Genomic DNA, 14,774 nt, shown 5'->3' with positions numbered 1-14,774 from the left:
CTTAGGTGTGAGTGTGTGCGTGAATGGTCGTATGTCCTGTTTGTCTCTGTGTTGCCCAGCGATGGACTGGTGACCTGTCCCGCCTCTCACCCATTGACAGCTGGAGATAGGCACCAGCAACCCTCGTGACCCCAATTGGGACAAGCGTGTCAGATAATGGATGGATGGATTTAGCCAATTCCTTGTTTTATCTTAGTTTTTTGTTAACACCTCCCATTATATCTTGGTCTATCCCTCCCTGTCCTTTTAGGGTGGCACTAGGTGAGCATTTTCTAATGATCATTGGTTAGTAGGCAGTTACACCCTAAACAGTACAAGATACAGATAAACTACCATGCACACAGCCTCCCAGTCCAAAGATAATTTTGAGCATCCAATAAACATTCGATTTTAGTCAGCTCTGATACTTTCTCTCAAATTCCCTAAATAATAACAGTCTTGGGATGAAACTAGTTGTAATCCTATGCAAGTAAAAGTCGTACAGCTTTTTAGTTGTCTACAAAATCAGATGGTAGGAGGACTAAACCAAGCTTTTAAAATTACTGATGTATGAGGTCTATAAAGATCTCTGGACTTTACCTTGTAATCCACCAAAGCAGGGTTTTCGAGCACAGACTTGGCCCAGTTCTTGTAGGATGTCTTGTTTGGAGCAGAGCCTTCTCTTTCCCAGGTAAGAGCTTCCGCCTCCCTAACTCGACCTCCTTTCACCATGGAGAAGGATTTCTCTGAGGCCTGGATGAATGAGCCTGGACCAGAGGAAGGAGGAAGAAGTGACCAAAGAGAATAACCCATGGGGGTATATAGAAATTTGGAAAACTTGTTTCCTGCTGCAAGTCAGAACAAACCTTGATATTTCTCAGTCATCCTGTTGTTGGTGCATCTGGACATGCTGCTGTATTCACTGTACAGGATTACAGTCCAGCCGGTTTCACGACTCAGACAGCCTGAAATGCGCTCATCACTATCACCTGCCTCATAGAAAGTACAGAAAAAAACAACGTAAGTTAAACATTTTGAAATGCCATAAGCCATAATATTAATTTTGGACATTTGTAGATGAATGTCCATGCATGTTTTCTTTGCAAACTCTTAACAGCTGCAGGCCATTTGTAAAACACAAAAGAAACAGATCAAGGGACTGTAAACCCCTCAGTTGGACACTACTACAAAAGAGATTGAAACTCAAAGGGACAAATGATGCAGTGGTGAGCCAGATATGTCTCACAGGGGTGGACAGGCAGGGACCAATGTAGCCTGATGGTGGCTGAAAACTAAAAACCAGGGTCAGTCTACACAAATTACACTGGTATACCTACTGGAAAAGGAATGAGCAATTTGAGTTTTGATTATTTATGATCATGTCATGTGTTTACTGTAGTGTAAAGCAAGCCAGCAGAAGCTAATAGCAACCAGAGATGGCAAAAGTACTCACTTTCCGTACTTGAGTAAAAACTTGTGTTAAAAAATACTCTGGTAAAAGTGGAAGTACTGATTAAACTTATTTACTCAAGTAAAAGTAACAAAGTACAGACTTGTAAATTTACTTAAAGTATAAAAGTAAAAGTAGAAACCACTTTTTTCATGCCTTTGCCTACATTTTAAATGGATGTCTGCCAATAGGACTAGATCTCCGTTGTGTTCATTTTCAATCATCTCGTCGTCCATACTACTATGCTAACGCCACCGCCACCAAGCTGCAATGATTTGCCGCCAATGAATACCGCCGAATCTGTCGATTGATCTTGTAGTGGTGCGTCAAATGCAATGTAGATTCCCATCCAATTAGATTGAATTTGGTATTGATGACATGAAAAATAATAACGGTAACTCCATTGAAATGATTCAAAACTAAAGTAAGGAGCCAATTTTTTGGTTTAATGAGTTGAGAGGTTTAATGAATGCATTCCAATCGGACAAGTTGTACTCGCTTTATCATTGTAGCTAGTGTTTGTGATGTATTCCATCCAGAGACATTGAGACAGAAGTACAATTCTAATGCTGGCATTCTGGTGGCTAGACAACGTAAAATGAGATGATCAGCCCTGTGAGGTAAATGTTTGCAATGTCAGACCAGTAATTGGATTCAAATTTTGCTGCTACCATCAAGCTCTTTTAATGTGATACTTCAAAATACACATAAAGAGAAATACCGATGGAAACACATCTATTCTGACTCCAGTGATTTTGCTTCTAGATAAAAAAATAGGGTTATTCTTTGCGAATAGGAAATATTTTCCCTCTGAAAACTTATTTTCAAATACTAATTATTGCTGTATGTATTGTTCATTTATTTATATGCTTTTTTTTTTTTTTTTTATATTACTAATTATGTTCTGTACTTTGGACAGCAGGGTTTAATGTTTAACCTGAACTTTTGAGCTCCTCTCGGCTGTATTGGTACAGCAGGTCATAGTGGCCTCCCAGTTTTCCTGAGCTGTAGTAGTGTGTGCCAAAGCGCTGGAAGATTTCCCTGTAGAGGGCGTAGTTGTAATCCAGGGGGAGAGCGTGAAGGAACTGCTGAAATGGCAGAGAAAGGACGAGGTCCTGTGGCTCCTTTACTGTAAATGTAGAAATCGGTAGAACTTGGTGCACTCGGAAAAACTTGGAGTCCTAGAAATAGGGCCAGAGATAGAGTGATTGTAGTGCTCCAAATAGCACTGTTTGTATTCCAAATAGCTTATTAGTGTCATGTTGAGCATTAAAAAATCACCTTTTTCTTTGAAGCCTCAAATGCAAACTTGTTGGAAGTAAGACGTGAACCAGAAGAACTATGGAAAAGAATGAGAAGAAACAGAGAGCCACGTGGATCATGGCTCCCGGTTTCACTTTGCCTCGTTCTCTTTATCTCGACGGACTCAGAGACCACCTCCTGGGGTTCAGTGCTAAAGTCTTCCAGCACTCCAACCTAAACAACAACATCGTCAGTAAATATCAGATGTTTAAAAACTGTAGCAACAAGTAAATCCCTTTTCCTGAAGTTTTTTTCTCTGTCCATACCCGAGTCAAAGCAGTTTAAGAGTTTTTATAAATGACTACCTTAATGTCAAAGGTTTCAAAGTTGTGTGGAACTCGATGGTAGAGAAGCGTGCTTTGGGGCCGCCTGATGACGCAGCTTCCTCCCATGAACATGTTGTCCAGCACCACACCTCTTGGCTCTTCTGCCAGTGCATCAAATCTATGTTGAAAAGCATCAAAGAGGAAATTCTCAGTTCTTCATCGGTTTACATTACATGTGGAGAAGAAAATTACCACACACACCAGAAGACCTACCAGTACCTTTCTGTATAAAGAATTAAATGATAAGTAAAACACACTGCTACACACTTCAATAGGGGTTATTGGGTGATTATTAACCAGTTACCCATTTCCAACCAGATCAGCCCCGGGAGCCACTCTCTTGTCAGGACAGACAACTTTAAAGGTTTTGCAATCCCTCTCATCTGAGTTATCTCCACAGTCGTTCTGTTCGTTGCACGTCAGTGTGGAGTTAATGCATCGCCCTGCACGGGGAAGGCTGTTTTTAATCATATCATACAATAACAGTTTGGGAAATGGGTCAGATGTTCAGTCCACTCACCGTTGTCACACTTGAAGTCATCTCTGCAGTCCACAGACGGTAACTGGCATTCTTTGGAAGGATAGCAAGGCCTTTCCTCGGTCAGTTCCACGCTGCATTCCGATCCACCGAACTGTGAAGGTCTCACAACAGACCGAGTCCGAAACTAAAGCAGAACGCAAAGGAGAGAGAAACTTAGGTTGCTGCAGCTGGGTTTTACTATTTTACAAAAAAAAACAGAACAAAGTACGACGGAGTATTAGGGCCAGGCTAGAGATTTCGTTTTATTTTTTTTGCAATCGGGCAAGTTGTACTCGCTTTATCATTGTAGCTAGTGTTTGTGATGTATTCCATCCAGAGACATTGAGACAGAAGTAGAATTCTAATGCTGGCATTAAGGTGGCTAGGCAATGGAAAATTAGATGATCTGTGAGGTAAATGTTTGCAATGTCAGACCAGAGTTAAAAGCTTTTGCTAAAAATTAAAACTAAAAAACTAAAAATTTTGCTGTTACCATCAAGCTCTTTTAATGTGCTACTTGAAAAAAAATAAAAATAAAAACAATGATGGAAACACATCTGACTCCAGTGATTTTGCTTCTAGATAAAAAAAAATACGGCTATTCTTTGCGAATATGAAACATTTTCACTCTAAAAACTTATTTTCAAATACTAATTATTGCTGTATGTATTCTTCATTTATTTATATGCTTTTTTTTAAATATTACTAATTATGTCCTAAATAAATACATTTTTTATTTCGAGAATAAAGTTGTAATATTATGAGAATAGTCATAAAATTACGAGAATAGAGTCGCAACGAGAATAAAGTCATACAATTAGGAGAATAAAGTCAATAAGAATAGTCATAAAATTTCGACAAAAAAAAATCCTTATACTATGAGAATAAAGTTGTATTTTATGACAACTCTTACAAGAAGTCCTTTCTTCCCTAAAATGAGGAATGTGGAGCATCATGTGAAGTTACACTTTGAATCGGTTTGACAAATCAGGAAATCTTTTAGCAGCAGCATCAAACTGGGCAGGATGTCAAAGTGGACTCAGCTTTTTATTTTAATAATCGCTTCTTGCCTTCAAGAATCGATGTAGTAGATCACAAAAATGAGAATCGCGATGCATCGTCGTGACGATTATTTTGCACATCCTTAGTAATGTTACGACTTAATTCTCGTAATGTTACGACTTTTTATGTCTATGATTATTTTCGTAAATTACGATTTTATTTTTGAAGTAAATAAAAAAAATTCTAGCCTGGCCCTAATACTCCGTCATAATACAAGAAAATAGCAGATGTTGATGAATGTGAAGGTTAGCATTTCTTTTCTGGGTTTACTGATGATGTTGCTGCAGACAGCTGACAACAGGTACACGTCTGCTAGCAAAGACTTTGTAAGGCACAACTCTAACAAAAGCCAGATGTTTCTTAAAATGTACAACAAACATGCATCATTAGAAATGCACCAACACTTACAGAGCAAAATCCAGAAATATTTCACAAGGTGATTGTGAAGAAAAATCCAGCTAAAGTATACTTTGTATGATTTTAACAATATTCTATAATATGGTATTTTTTTATTTTATAATTTGTTTCACTTTTTACCACAGCAGTTTTGCTGATTGTTCCTCACCTATGATTGAAAAATGTGGATCTTATCCAAAAGAAAGAGATCGTGGATACAAGTGACGGAAATAAGATCCTTCCCTATGGTTTCCTTAAAGAACTGGGTGTGGATGTCAGACATTCAGAAGGGACTCAGAGTAGAGCTGCTGCTTCTCCACTCGAAAGGGTCGGCTGAGGTGGTTCAGTCGTCTGTTTCCTCAGGAGGTAAATTTATCAACATGGCTTTTAGGAGCAAATAAGCATTAGGATCGCTGTAAATCAGTAATGTTGCTACAGACTACAAATTCCACTGAAAATCTATTTAGTTCTTTCATCATACTCCATTAGGAAAATACTTCAGTTTTTGGATGTTTAATTAAAAATTAATATACACATTGTCATGTTTTGATTGTCCTTAATGGTGCAGCAGGAGGGTTGTTTGAGGGGTTAAAGGGGGAAAATTGTTCTAATGTACTTGAAATTGTATTTTTCTTGACTGAATGCTTAATAAAAACACTTTGGGGAAAAAAAATTTAAAAATTAATTTGTGCCCTTGCTTATAGCAGTTACCAGCTTGATTTGGGATTTTCAAAGAAGTGTTTACTAATTGCTTACATTTAAATCATTACAGTTTTTTTAAAATCTGTACTTTACTGGGTATTTTTTGATATATTGAGCTGTACTTTTATTTTGTTACATTAGAGACATAAAAAATATACTTTACCTTCTTTACTTCATTCCTCTTTGAATAGAGAAACATTTGTTTATTTTATTTTCTCTGAATATTGAGAAAGTTATGCATACTTTTACCTTTCATTTTAAATGTTTTCCTAACACCTAAAAGAACCCAAGAGAGTCTTGCTGCAGACCTGCGCTGTCAGGGCCCTTCGCTGCAGACCTGCAAAATGGGGTCTGCACTGTCAAGACCAGAAGTTTATACCGAAATCTGTATTCGAATCCCTTGGGAATAGCACTCAGCATATTTTTACTTCTGGATTAGAGTTTATGACCGTCTTAAACTGAGCATAGGAGCAGTTTAAATTATACGGTGAGCAAAAATCCTCATTGGACAGCCAACCTCCATTGTCGTTTAGAAAATGTATTATAGACCAAATGCCCTTTTCCATCCATGGATCCAAATGCAGACTTATTTCTATGTAGCATATATCTATTGTTCTGCAAATTGTGCATGTACATAGGTTTTTTTGTTTGAAAGTAAGCTAGCTTCATGGGGAGTTTATCGGTACTAGCTTGACTTTTGAAATGCCTCAAATCAACTTCGCTTTTACTTTGAAAGTCTTTGAATAAACCTCCGGTTCCATCAGTGCAGTCTGGGTCCTGAAACTGGAGCTCTGGGTCCTGACAATGCAGCTCTGGGTCCTGACATTACAGCTCTGGGTCCTGACAATGCAGCTCTGGGTCTTGACAGTACAGCTCTGGGTCCTGACAATGCAACTCTGGGTCCTGACAGTACAGCTCTGGGCCCTGACAGTACAGCTCTGGGTCCTGACAATGCAACTCTGGGCCCTGACAGTGCAGCTCTGGGCCTGACAATGTAGCTCTGGGTACTAGTGCATGTCTGGGTCCTAACAGGCCAGCTCTGGGTTCTGACAGTGCAGCTCTGGGTCCTGACAGTGCCACTCTGGGTCCTGACAGTACAGTTCTGGGTACAAGTGCATGTCTGTGTCCTGAAAGTTCTGCTTTGGGTTCTGACAGTGCAGCTCTGAGTACTAGTGCAGCTCTGGGCCCTGACAGTGCAGCTCTGGGTAATAGTGCAGCTCTGGGTCCTGACAGTTCAGCTCTGGGTAATAATGCAGCTCTGGGTCCTGACAGTACAGCTCTGGGTCCTGACAGTACAGCTCTGGGTCCTGACAATGCAACTCTGGGTCCTGACAGTACAGCTCTGGGCCCTGACAGTACAGCTCTGGGTCCTGACAATGCAACTCTGGGTCCTGACAGTACAGCTCTGGGCCTGACAATGTAGCTCTGGGTCCTGACAGTACAGCTCTGGGTCCTGACAATGCAACTCTGGGTCCTGACAATGCAGCTCTGGGCCCTGACAGTGCAGCTCTGGGCCTGACAATGCAGCTCTAGGTACTAGTGCATGTCTGGGTCCTAACAGGCCAGCTCTGGGTTCTGACAGTGCAGCTCTGGGTCCTGACAGTACAGTTCTGGGTACAAGTGCATGTCTGTGTCCTGAAAGTTCTGCTTTGGGTTCTGACAGTGCAGCTCTGAGTACTAGTGCAGCTCTGGGCCCTGACAGTGCAGCTCTGGGTCCTGACAGTGCTGCTCTGGGTAATAGTGCAGCTCTGGGTCCTGACAGTTCCGCTCTGGGTAATAATGCAGCTCTGGGTCCTGACAGTGCAGCTCTGGGTCCTGACCGTGCAGCTCTGGGTCCTGACAGTGCAGCTCTGGGTAACAGTGCAGCTCTGGGTCCTGACATGCAGCTCTGGGTAATAGTGCAGCTCTGGGTCCTGACAGTGCAGCTCTGGGTAATAGTGCAGCTCTGGGTCCTGACAGTTCAGCTCTGGGTAATAATGCAGCTCTGGGTCCTGACAGTGCTGCTTTGGGTAATAGTGCAGCTCTGGGTCCTGACAGTTCAGCTCTGGGTAATAATGTAGCTCTGGGTCCTGACAGTGCAGCTCTGGGTCCTGACCGTGCAGCTCTGGGTCCTGACAGTGCAGCTCTGGGTAACAGTGCAGCTCTGGGTCCTGACATGCAGCTCTGGGTAATAGTGCAGCTCTGGGTCCTGACATGCAGCTCTGGGTCCTGACAGTGCAGCTCTGGGTCCTGACAGTGCAGCTCTGGGTCCTGACAGTGCAGCTCTGGGTAATAGTGCAGCTCTGGGTCCTGACATGCAGCTCTGGGTGATAGTGCAGCTCTGGGTCCTGACAGTGCAGCTCTGGGTGATAGTGCAGCTCTGGGTCCTGACAGTGCAGCTCTGGGTGATAGTGCAGCTCTGGGTCCTGACAGTGCTGCTCTGGGTAATAGTGCAGCTCTGGGTCCTGACAGTGCAGCTCTGGATACTGGTGCAGCTCTTGGTCCCGACAGTGCAGGTCTGCAGCCAGACCCCTCTCAAAGAACCTAAGTTACTGTTAAGTTTTCTTTCTCTTAGATAGGTTATTTTTTATATGATTGTGAACAGATAGTTAAACATCTTCTGTTAAGGTATTTTTCCATAAACTTTTTTTTTAAAAGTACTTTATACACTTCTGGAATTTTATCCTGATTCTCCAAACTGAGAAGACTGCTGCAAAATGCAGATAAGCTACTTACTTTTCATAACTAATCAGTATTATTTCAAATCTCTTGAGGTTAATCTAAACAAATGCATTTTTGTAACGAGACATAGTAAACCCGTCCACAATTCTGCTTAGTTTTAATGTTCCAGTAACAGAAAAAAAAACTGTATGAGCAAACTGGCATTAGCATTGTCACCATGTAGCATTAATGCTACATTGTTAACTTGAGTCATATCACCAGAGGAGGGAAGAGTACAGAAAAAATGCACTAAAGCAGGAGAAGCACTATTTCTTCATATTTTTGATAAAGTAAAAGTAAGACAATACTCATCCAAGAAATGAGTCAGATCAGAAAGGCTGTTTAAAGTACTACCTAAGTACTGATTAACTAATCTGCTTACCACACATATTAAGTGTCTTAAAGTAATGTATAGAAATATAAAATGATGTGCAAATTCTGTTTCTTTTCTAAAAATTAGATAAAAAAATATAACATAGTGTAATTCTTCATAACAATTTTATGTGGAGTGAATACTTCAAAATACATCATTTGAGAACTAGTACTTACAAAATCAAAAGTTACAATATGTTAGAACAGGATAAATTAAATTAAACTGTTTAATATATTTTCACTCAACCTCTAAATGACAGATTCAGCAGATGGAAAATATCATCAGACCAATAAGCCTTGAGTGCAAAAAGGAAATAAGTGTCTTTATGGTGCATCTTTGTTTAAAACAAGCTTCTTTTCACCAAGTTAATTTACTCAAAATACACGGAGTACCCAGAAAACTTAATAATAGTTGTGATACTTTATAAGGTTTTTTGACTTAAGAAAAAATAAAATGCACTAAAACTCCTAGTACTAATCCTAAAAGTACATTATTTTCAAACAGTAACTCAAGCAAATTTAACTCCTACCCACCTCTGCATATTAACCAAAGTTCCTTTTTTCTCCTTTTATAAAAACCCTTTTATTGCCAATTTACACAAGAAATTACTTTCTGATTGTCCAGGATTTATGATTTATAATAAAAATATTTTTTGTGAAGTTCTTGTGATATCTATACAGTAATCTATTTCTTCAGTTTTCTGTGTTTATAGTAGATTTTTGTTCAACTTTCCTCTTTAAAACCAAATATTTTGTATGAAAAAAGGAAGAAAAATTAATTTCACGTGATTGTGAGTTCCTTGCCTGCTTCCTGGCGCAGGGCGAGCAGTCGGACCACTGGGTAAACTCCGACAAAATGCAGTTAATCGGACAAGCCTGCTCGTTACAAGCCCTTGATTCAAATTTGGCACACAGCTGTTGGCAGCTGTTCTTCCAATAATAAGAATCATCACCAGAAGGAGGCCTCCTACGGGAGAAAGAGAGGAAAGTCTCTAAATACATCAATCATCGTCTTCTTTGGATTTCACAACAACATATAATCTGGTTCTTTGTTGCTCAACTGCAATTTTTCTAATACAGAAGAGCACAAATTCCAGCATTTTCTGAACTCTGTAGTTGTCGTGTCTCACCTGCTTCTGATCTGAGTGCCGTAGTTGCAGGTTGTGGTGCAGATGGACCAGGAGGTCCAGGGGTAACGGTCGCAGTGACAGGCCAGGCTCCCCGATATGCAGCTGAGGAGCATCAGCAGCATCAAGCTGCAGCTAGGAGCCATTGCTGACACTTGAAATGTTTTCACCCCTTGCTTAACAAGTTTCCTATTCAATAAACAAATCCCCAGTTGTTTAAATGCATCTGCTTGTTTTATGCAGTAAAAGTAAGGATAGTTTACTTCTGCAGAAGGTGTTGCTGTAAAAGTTAAGGCTTTAAAAACATCAAACTGACTTACCAGATGAGTTCTTCTGCAGCAGTGGGTTTCAGACAGATATCTGCAGGAATTTAAGAGCAAAAGCAGAGCTGATGAACTCTGCACTGCAGGCAGATCTGAGTCTGAGCTCTCTGTTAGGGGCTGTTATAAAACAGCAAGGATGCTCTGGGAAGTCCCATGGTTTAAGTTTACCAATCAGTGTCAGAAACCACATCAAATATATAAATGAAAAAATAAAAAAACTTGATCAGTGTACAGAAAGTTCTCATATAACACTGCTGCTCAAGGTTGTTACGGGAAGAGAATGAGCTCTGGAGTTTCCAGGTTGCTGAGATGCAAACCAGATGTCCTGTGTTTCACATAGAGATCTTATCTTCCAGAAAAGGGGGGTGTTTCCTCACATATCTGACTTTCTTAAGTGGTCCAAGAATTTTCCCAATCCAGAGCTTTGCACAATCGAGCAGTTGGTTTGGTAGAAAAACATTTAAGCTAAGTTTGGATCATTGCAGCATTTTGTTAAACAAAACCATCCGAAACGGGAAGGAACAGCATCCTGGAGACCAAGGAGCAGCAGACAGATCACAAAGGAGGCTTTGGAGAAGTTTAAAGTGTTGATGACATAATTTTCTTATTATAGTGTATATATGTGTGTGTAAAAATAACACTGATAAAATACAGTTGAAATAAATGTCACACCACTGAAATCAGTTGTTGAGAAATATGGTAAACATCTAATTAAAAAACTCCTTTAAAACAGCCTTACTGTAATTTGTTATGCTATTTTATGACTTGGAAAGGGTTAGGGTACATGTGAAAGTTAGGGTACATGTGAAGTTGAGGGTACATGCTAAGGTTAGGTTACATGTTAAGTTTAGGGTACATGTGAAGGTTATGGTACATGCAAAAGTTAGGGTACTAAGAAGGTTAGGGTACATGTGAAGGTTTGGGTACATGTGAAGGTTAGGGTACATGCAAAGTTTAGGGTACATGCGAAGGTTAGGGTACATGTGAAGGTTAGGGTACATGTGAAAGTTAGGGTACATGTGAAGGTTTGGGTACATGTGAAGGTTTGGGTACATGTAAAGTTTTGGGGTACATGCTGAGGTTAGGGTACATGTTACATTTAGGGAAAATGTGAAGGTTATGGTACATGCAAAATTTAAGGTACTAAGAAGGTTAGGGTACATGTGAAGGTTAGGGTACATGTGAAAGTTAGGGTACATGTGAAGGTTAGGGTACATGTGAAGTTTAGGGTACATGTGAAGGTTATGGTACATGGCGAAAGTTAGGGTAATAAGAAGGTTACTGTAGGGTACATGTTAAATTTAGGGTAAATGTGAAGGTTATGGTACATGCAAAGGTTTGGGTACATGTGAAGTTTAGGGTACAGTGAAGTTTAGGGTACATGCTAAGGTTGGGGTACATGTTAAATTTAGGGTAAATGTGAAGGTTATGGTACATGTGAAAGTTAGGTTACTAAGAAGGTTAGGGTACATGTTGAATTTAGGGTAAATGTGAAGTTTATGGTACATGCGAAAGTTAGGGTACTAAGAAGGTTAGGGTACATGTGAAGGTATGGGTACATGTTAAGGTTTGGGTACATGTGAAGGCTATGGAACATGTGAAATTTAGGGTACATGCAAAGTTTATGGTACATGCAAAGGTTAGGGTACATGTGAAGTTTAGGGTACATGTGAAGGTTATGGTACTTGGCGAAAGTTAGGGTACTAAGAAGGTTAGGGTACATGTGAAGGTTTGGGTACATGTGAAGTTTAGGGTACATGCGAAAGGTTATGGTACATGGCGAAAGTTAGGGTACTAAGAAGGTTAGGGTAAATGTTAAGGTTTGGGTACATGTGAAGGTTGTGGTACATGTGAAGTTTAGGGTACAGTGAATTGTAGGATACATGTGAAGGTTATGGTGCATGTGAAGTTTAGGGTATATGCTAATGTTAGGGTACATGTTAAATTTAGGGTAAATGTGAAGGTTATGGTACATGCGAAAGTTAGGGTACATAGGAAGGTTATGGTACATGCGAAGGTTAGGGTACATGTGAAGTTTAGGGTACATGTGAAGGTCAGGATGCATGTGAAGTTTAGGGTATATGTGAAGGTTAGGGTACATTGAATTGTTGGGTACATGTGAAGGTTAGGGTACATGTTAAATTTAGGGTAAATGTGAAGGTTATGATTAATGCGAAAATTAGGGTACTAAGAAGGTTAGGGTACATGTGAAGGCATGGGTACATGTTAAGGTTTGGGTACATGTGAAGGTTATGGTACATGCAAAGGTTATGGTACATGTGAAGTTTAGGATACATGTGAAAGTCAGGATGCATGTGAAGTTTAGGGTATATGTGAAGGTTAGGGTACATGCGAAGGTTAGGGTACATGTGAAGTTTAGGGTACATGTGAAGGTCAGGATGCATGTGAAGTTTAGGGTATATGTGAATGTTAGGGTACCAGCAAAGGTTAGGTTACATATGAAGGTTATGTTACATGTGAAGGTTAGGGTACATGTGAAGTTTAGGGAACTTAAACTTAAACCAGCGTGCTTGTGCTGGCCCCTGAGCCATGCCATGGATCCTTATCAAGCATGACTACAAAGGATTCAATGAAAAATAAACTGGAATCGTTTTTGTTCTTTTGTATAAAACTTTATTTTTGTTATAAAATGTCCTTAGCTGTACATTAGGTTTAGCATTTCCTTCTACTCTGCAGGAGACATCAACACATCTGAATCACACACATGCTAAAACAGGACAGATTAAAGCTAGCAGCACAACATCGCAGCGTAACTGAAAATAAGCACAGATTACAGATTACTTTACATTCAGTGGGAAAATAGAACCCAGCTGGATACAATAGTTTTTTTTCTGTTTTTAAGTGACACTTTTTTAAACTAGTGCAAAAAGGCATTTTTCATCTTTATTTTAGAGAAGCCCCCGGAAGGATAAAGGAAATAAAAAAAAGAAGGAAAAGTTTCCTTTCAAATGTTACAATTTAATTATTTTAGGCTTCTTTGTGGCAAAATTAAATAATTAAGTTCAGAAGTTGGGGAATGGAAGGAAAATTTGGTTTACTGAAGAAGATATGAGACCAGGGTTCACGGCAGGATAACGGCCCTCCACATTTCCAGAGCGGGATGGTGGTCAATGAGTGAATGTACAGAGTATTGATAAGCTTTTTCTGCTTACTTTGGTGCATTGAAAGCAACACTGCATAACATCTGACCTAAGTATAACTAAATATGAGATATATTAAATCATTTTTCTGGGCAATATTCCATACTTCCTGCGTTTCAATGCTGCATGTAGAGTGCTCTAATCAAAAAACTCGCTAGTTGAACTCGAGAGGGTAATATCCATTGCTGAATGGGTCATGTGACCCAGACAGCTAAGCGAAACGTTGTTCGCTTACAAATCACATCTGATCTTTACTCTTTTAGACACATTTTTGGTTCTCTGATGTAACAGTTAATCTTGAGGGCTAAATATTTCCTTGTCTTCAACTCTATGACTTCCAAAGCACAGAAGGAGACTGTTTTCTGCAACAATAGGGTCATTTCAGAAGCACTAAACCTGCAAGTTTCTGGTCTAACACCCCTAGTGGCTAAAAGGGACACTGAAAAACAGCTCTACCTGATTTTTGAGTGGTGCTCCCCCTACAGGACCTTTTTGAAAACAGCACTGTTGTAAACACTGACTTCCTCAACGAGCCACTTACCCTACAACTACAGAACTGTCCCCCTCTAGGGAGCTGGGAGATTCATATCAAGACCAAATATCTAAAGAAGTGGGTAGTATTGTTCATTAACGGATATAAACTAGTGTAAAGCAATGTTCTCTCTGCAAAACGTTACTTTTATACAAGTCTGTGAGGTGAGTCTGCCTCTTGAGTACAGTTTCTTTTATAGTCTCTCATAAGGTGATTCAGCCTCTCCATGTTTTATAGCAGCACACTATAATTTCATCACATTAAAGTTACAAGTTTAACAGATGTTAAATATGGTAGTTAATGACAGGTCTGCATCAGTTCTGCATCCCCGCTTTTATTTGAGATTTTAATTCCTTTCCAAAGTTAATTCTTCTGTCAGTCCTGTCCTGATTCTCTGATGCCCTACCATGTCAAAAACCTCCAAAATAAAAACACAAAAACTGTAATCACCAGTAGTGACGCAGGAATCTAATGGATCTTGAGGGAAATATTTGGAAAATCTGTTGTGCTTGTTCCAGATTGGCTCCAGCGTTAAGCAAAAATAAACCAAGTTGCTTTTTTGGTGGATGGCTGTACACCCATGGTGCACAGCCCACCAATCACAGGCTAACACAGAACATGGAACCATGCACACTTATTGTGAAGAACCCAAAGGCAATTTGGGATCATAAAACAGTTTTTGGACAGCAGCAAGAAGCAGGAGTACCCGGAGACAAACTACCCATGCACAGGGAGAACATGCAGGAACACCGTCACAAATACGATTGTCAAATAAAAACAGATTAAAAAAATAGTTTTCCTTCCATTTCACAGCTATGAACT

At 39.9% G+C, this 14,774-nt stretch overlaps 1 protein-coding gene across 2 annotated transcripts in view; it reads right to left on the bottom strand.

The window, feature by feature from the left end:
* c6 (complement component 6) overlaps window positions 1-14,774 on the bottom strand; it is a 37,466-nt gene that overhangs the window by 10,590 nt on the left and 12,102 nt on the right. Inside the window, exons 1-10 of one of the 2 annotated variants that reach the window (XM_038280653.1) lie at window positions 10,257-10,556; window positions 9,940-10,125; window positions 9,614-9,776; window positions 3,578-3,722; window positions 3,362-3,500; window positions 3,037-3,175; window positions 2,711-2,905; window positions 2,367-2,610; window positions 846-968; window positions 580-746 (exon numbers count right to left, since the gene is read on the bottom strand). In XM_038280653.1, coding sequence (XP_038136581.1) covers window positions 580-746; window positions 846-968; window positions 2,367-2,610; window positions 2,711-2,905; window positions 3,037-3,175; window positions 3,362-3,500; window positions 3,578-3,722; window positions 9,614-9,776; window positions 9,940-10,082 — 1,458 coding nt within the window. In that variant the 5' untranslated portion in view covers window positions 10,083-10,125; window positions 10,257-10,556. Of the gene's footprint in view, window positions 1-579; window positions 747-845; window positions 969-2,366; window positions 2,611-2,710; window positions 2,906-3,036; window positions 3,176-3,361; window positions 3,501-3,577; window positions 3,723-9,613; window positions 9,777-9,939; window positions 10,126-10,256; window positions 10,557-14,774 lie in introns of those variants that run through there. The other variant, XM_038280654.1, reaches the window with a different exon arrangement.

Source organism: Cyprinodon tularosa, unplaced genomic scaffold, assembly GCF_016077235.1.
Source record: "Cyprinodon tularosa strain WSP-4 unplaced genomic scaffold, ASM1607723v1 ctg162, whole genome shotgun sequence".
Lineage (NCBI taxonomy): Eukaryota > Metazoa > Chordata > Actinopteri > Cyprinodontiformes > Cyprinodontidae > Cyprinodon > Cyprinodon tularosa.
This window is presented reverse-complemented; position numbering and strand designations above follow the sequence as displayed.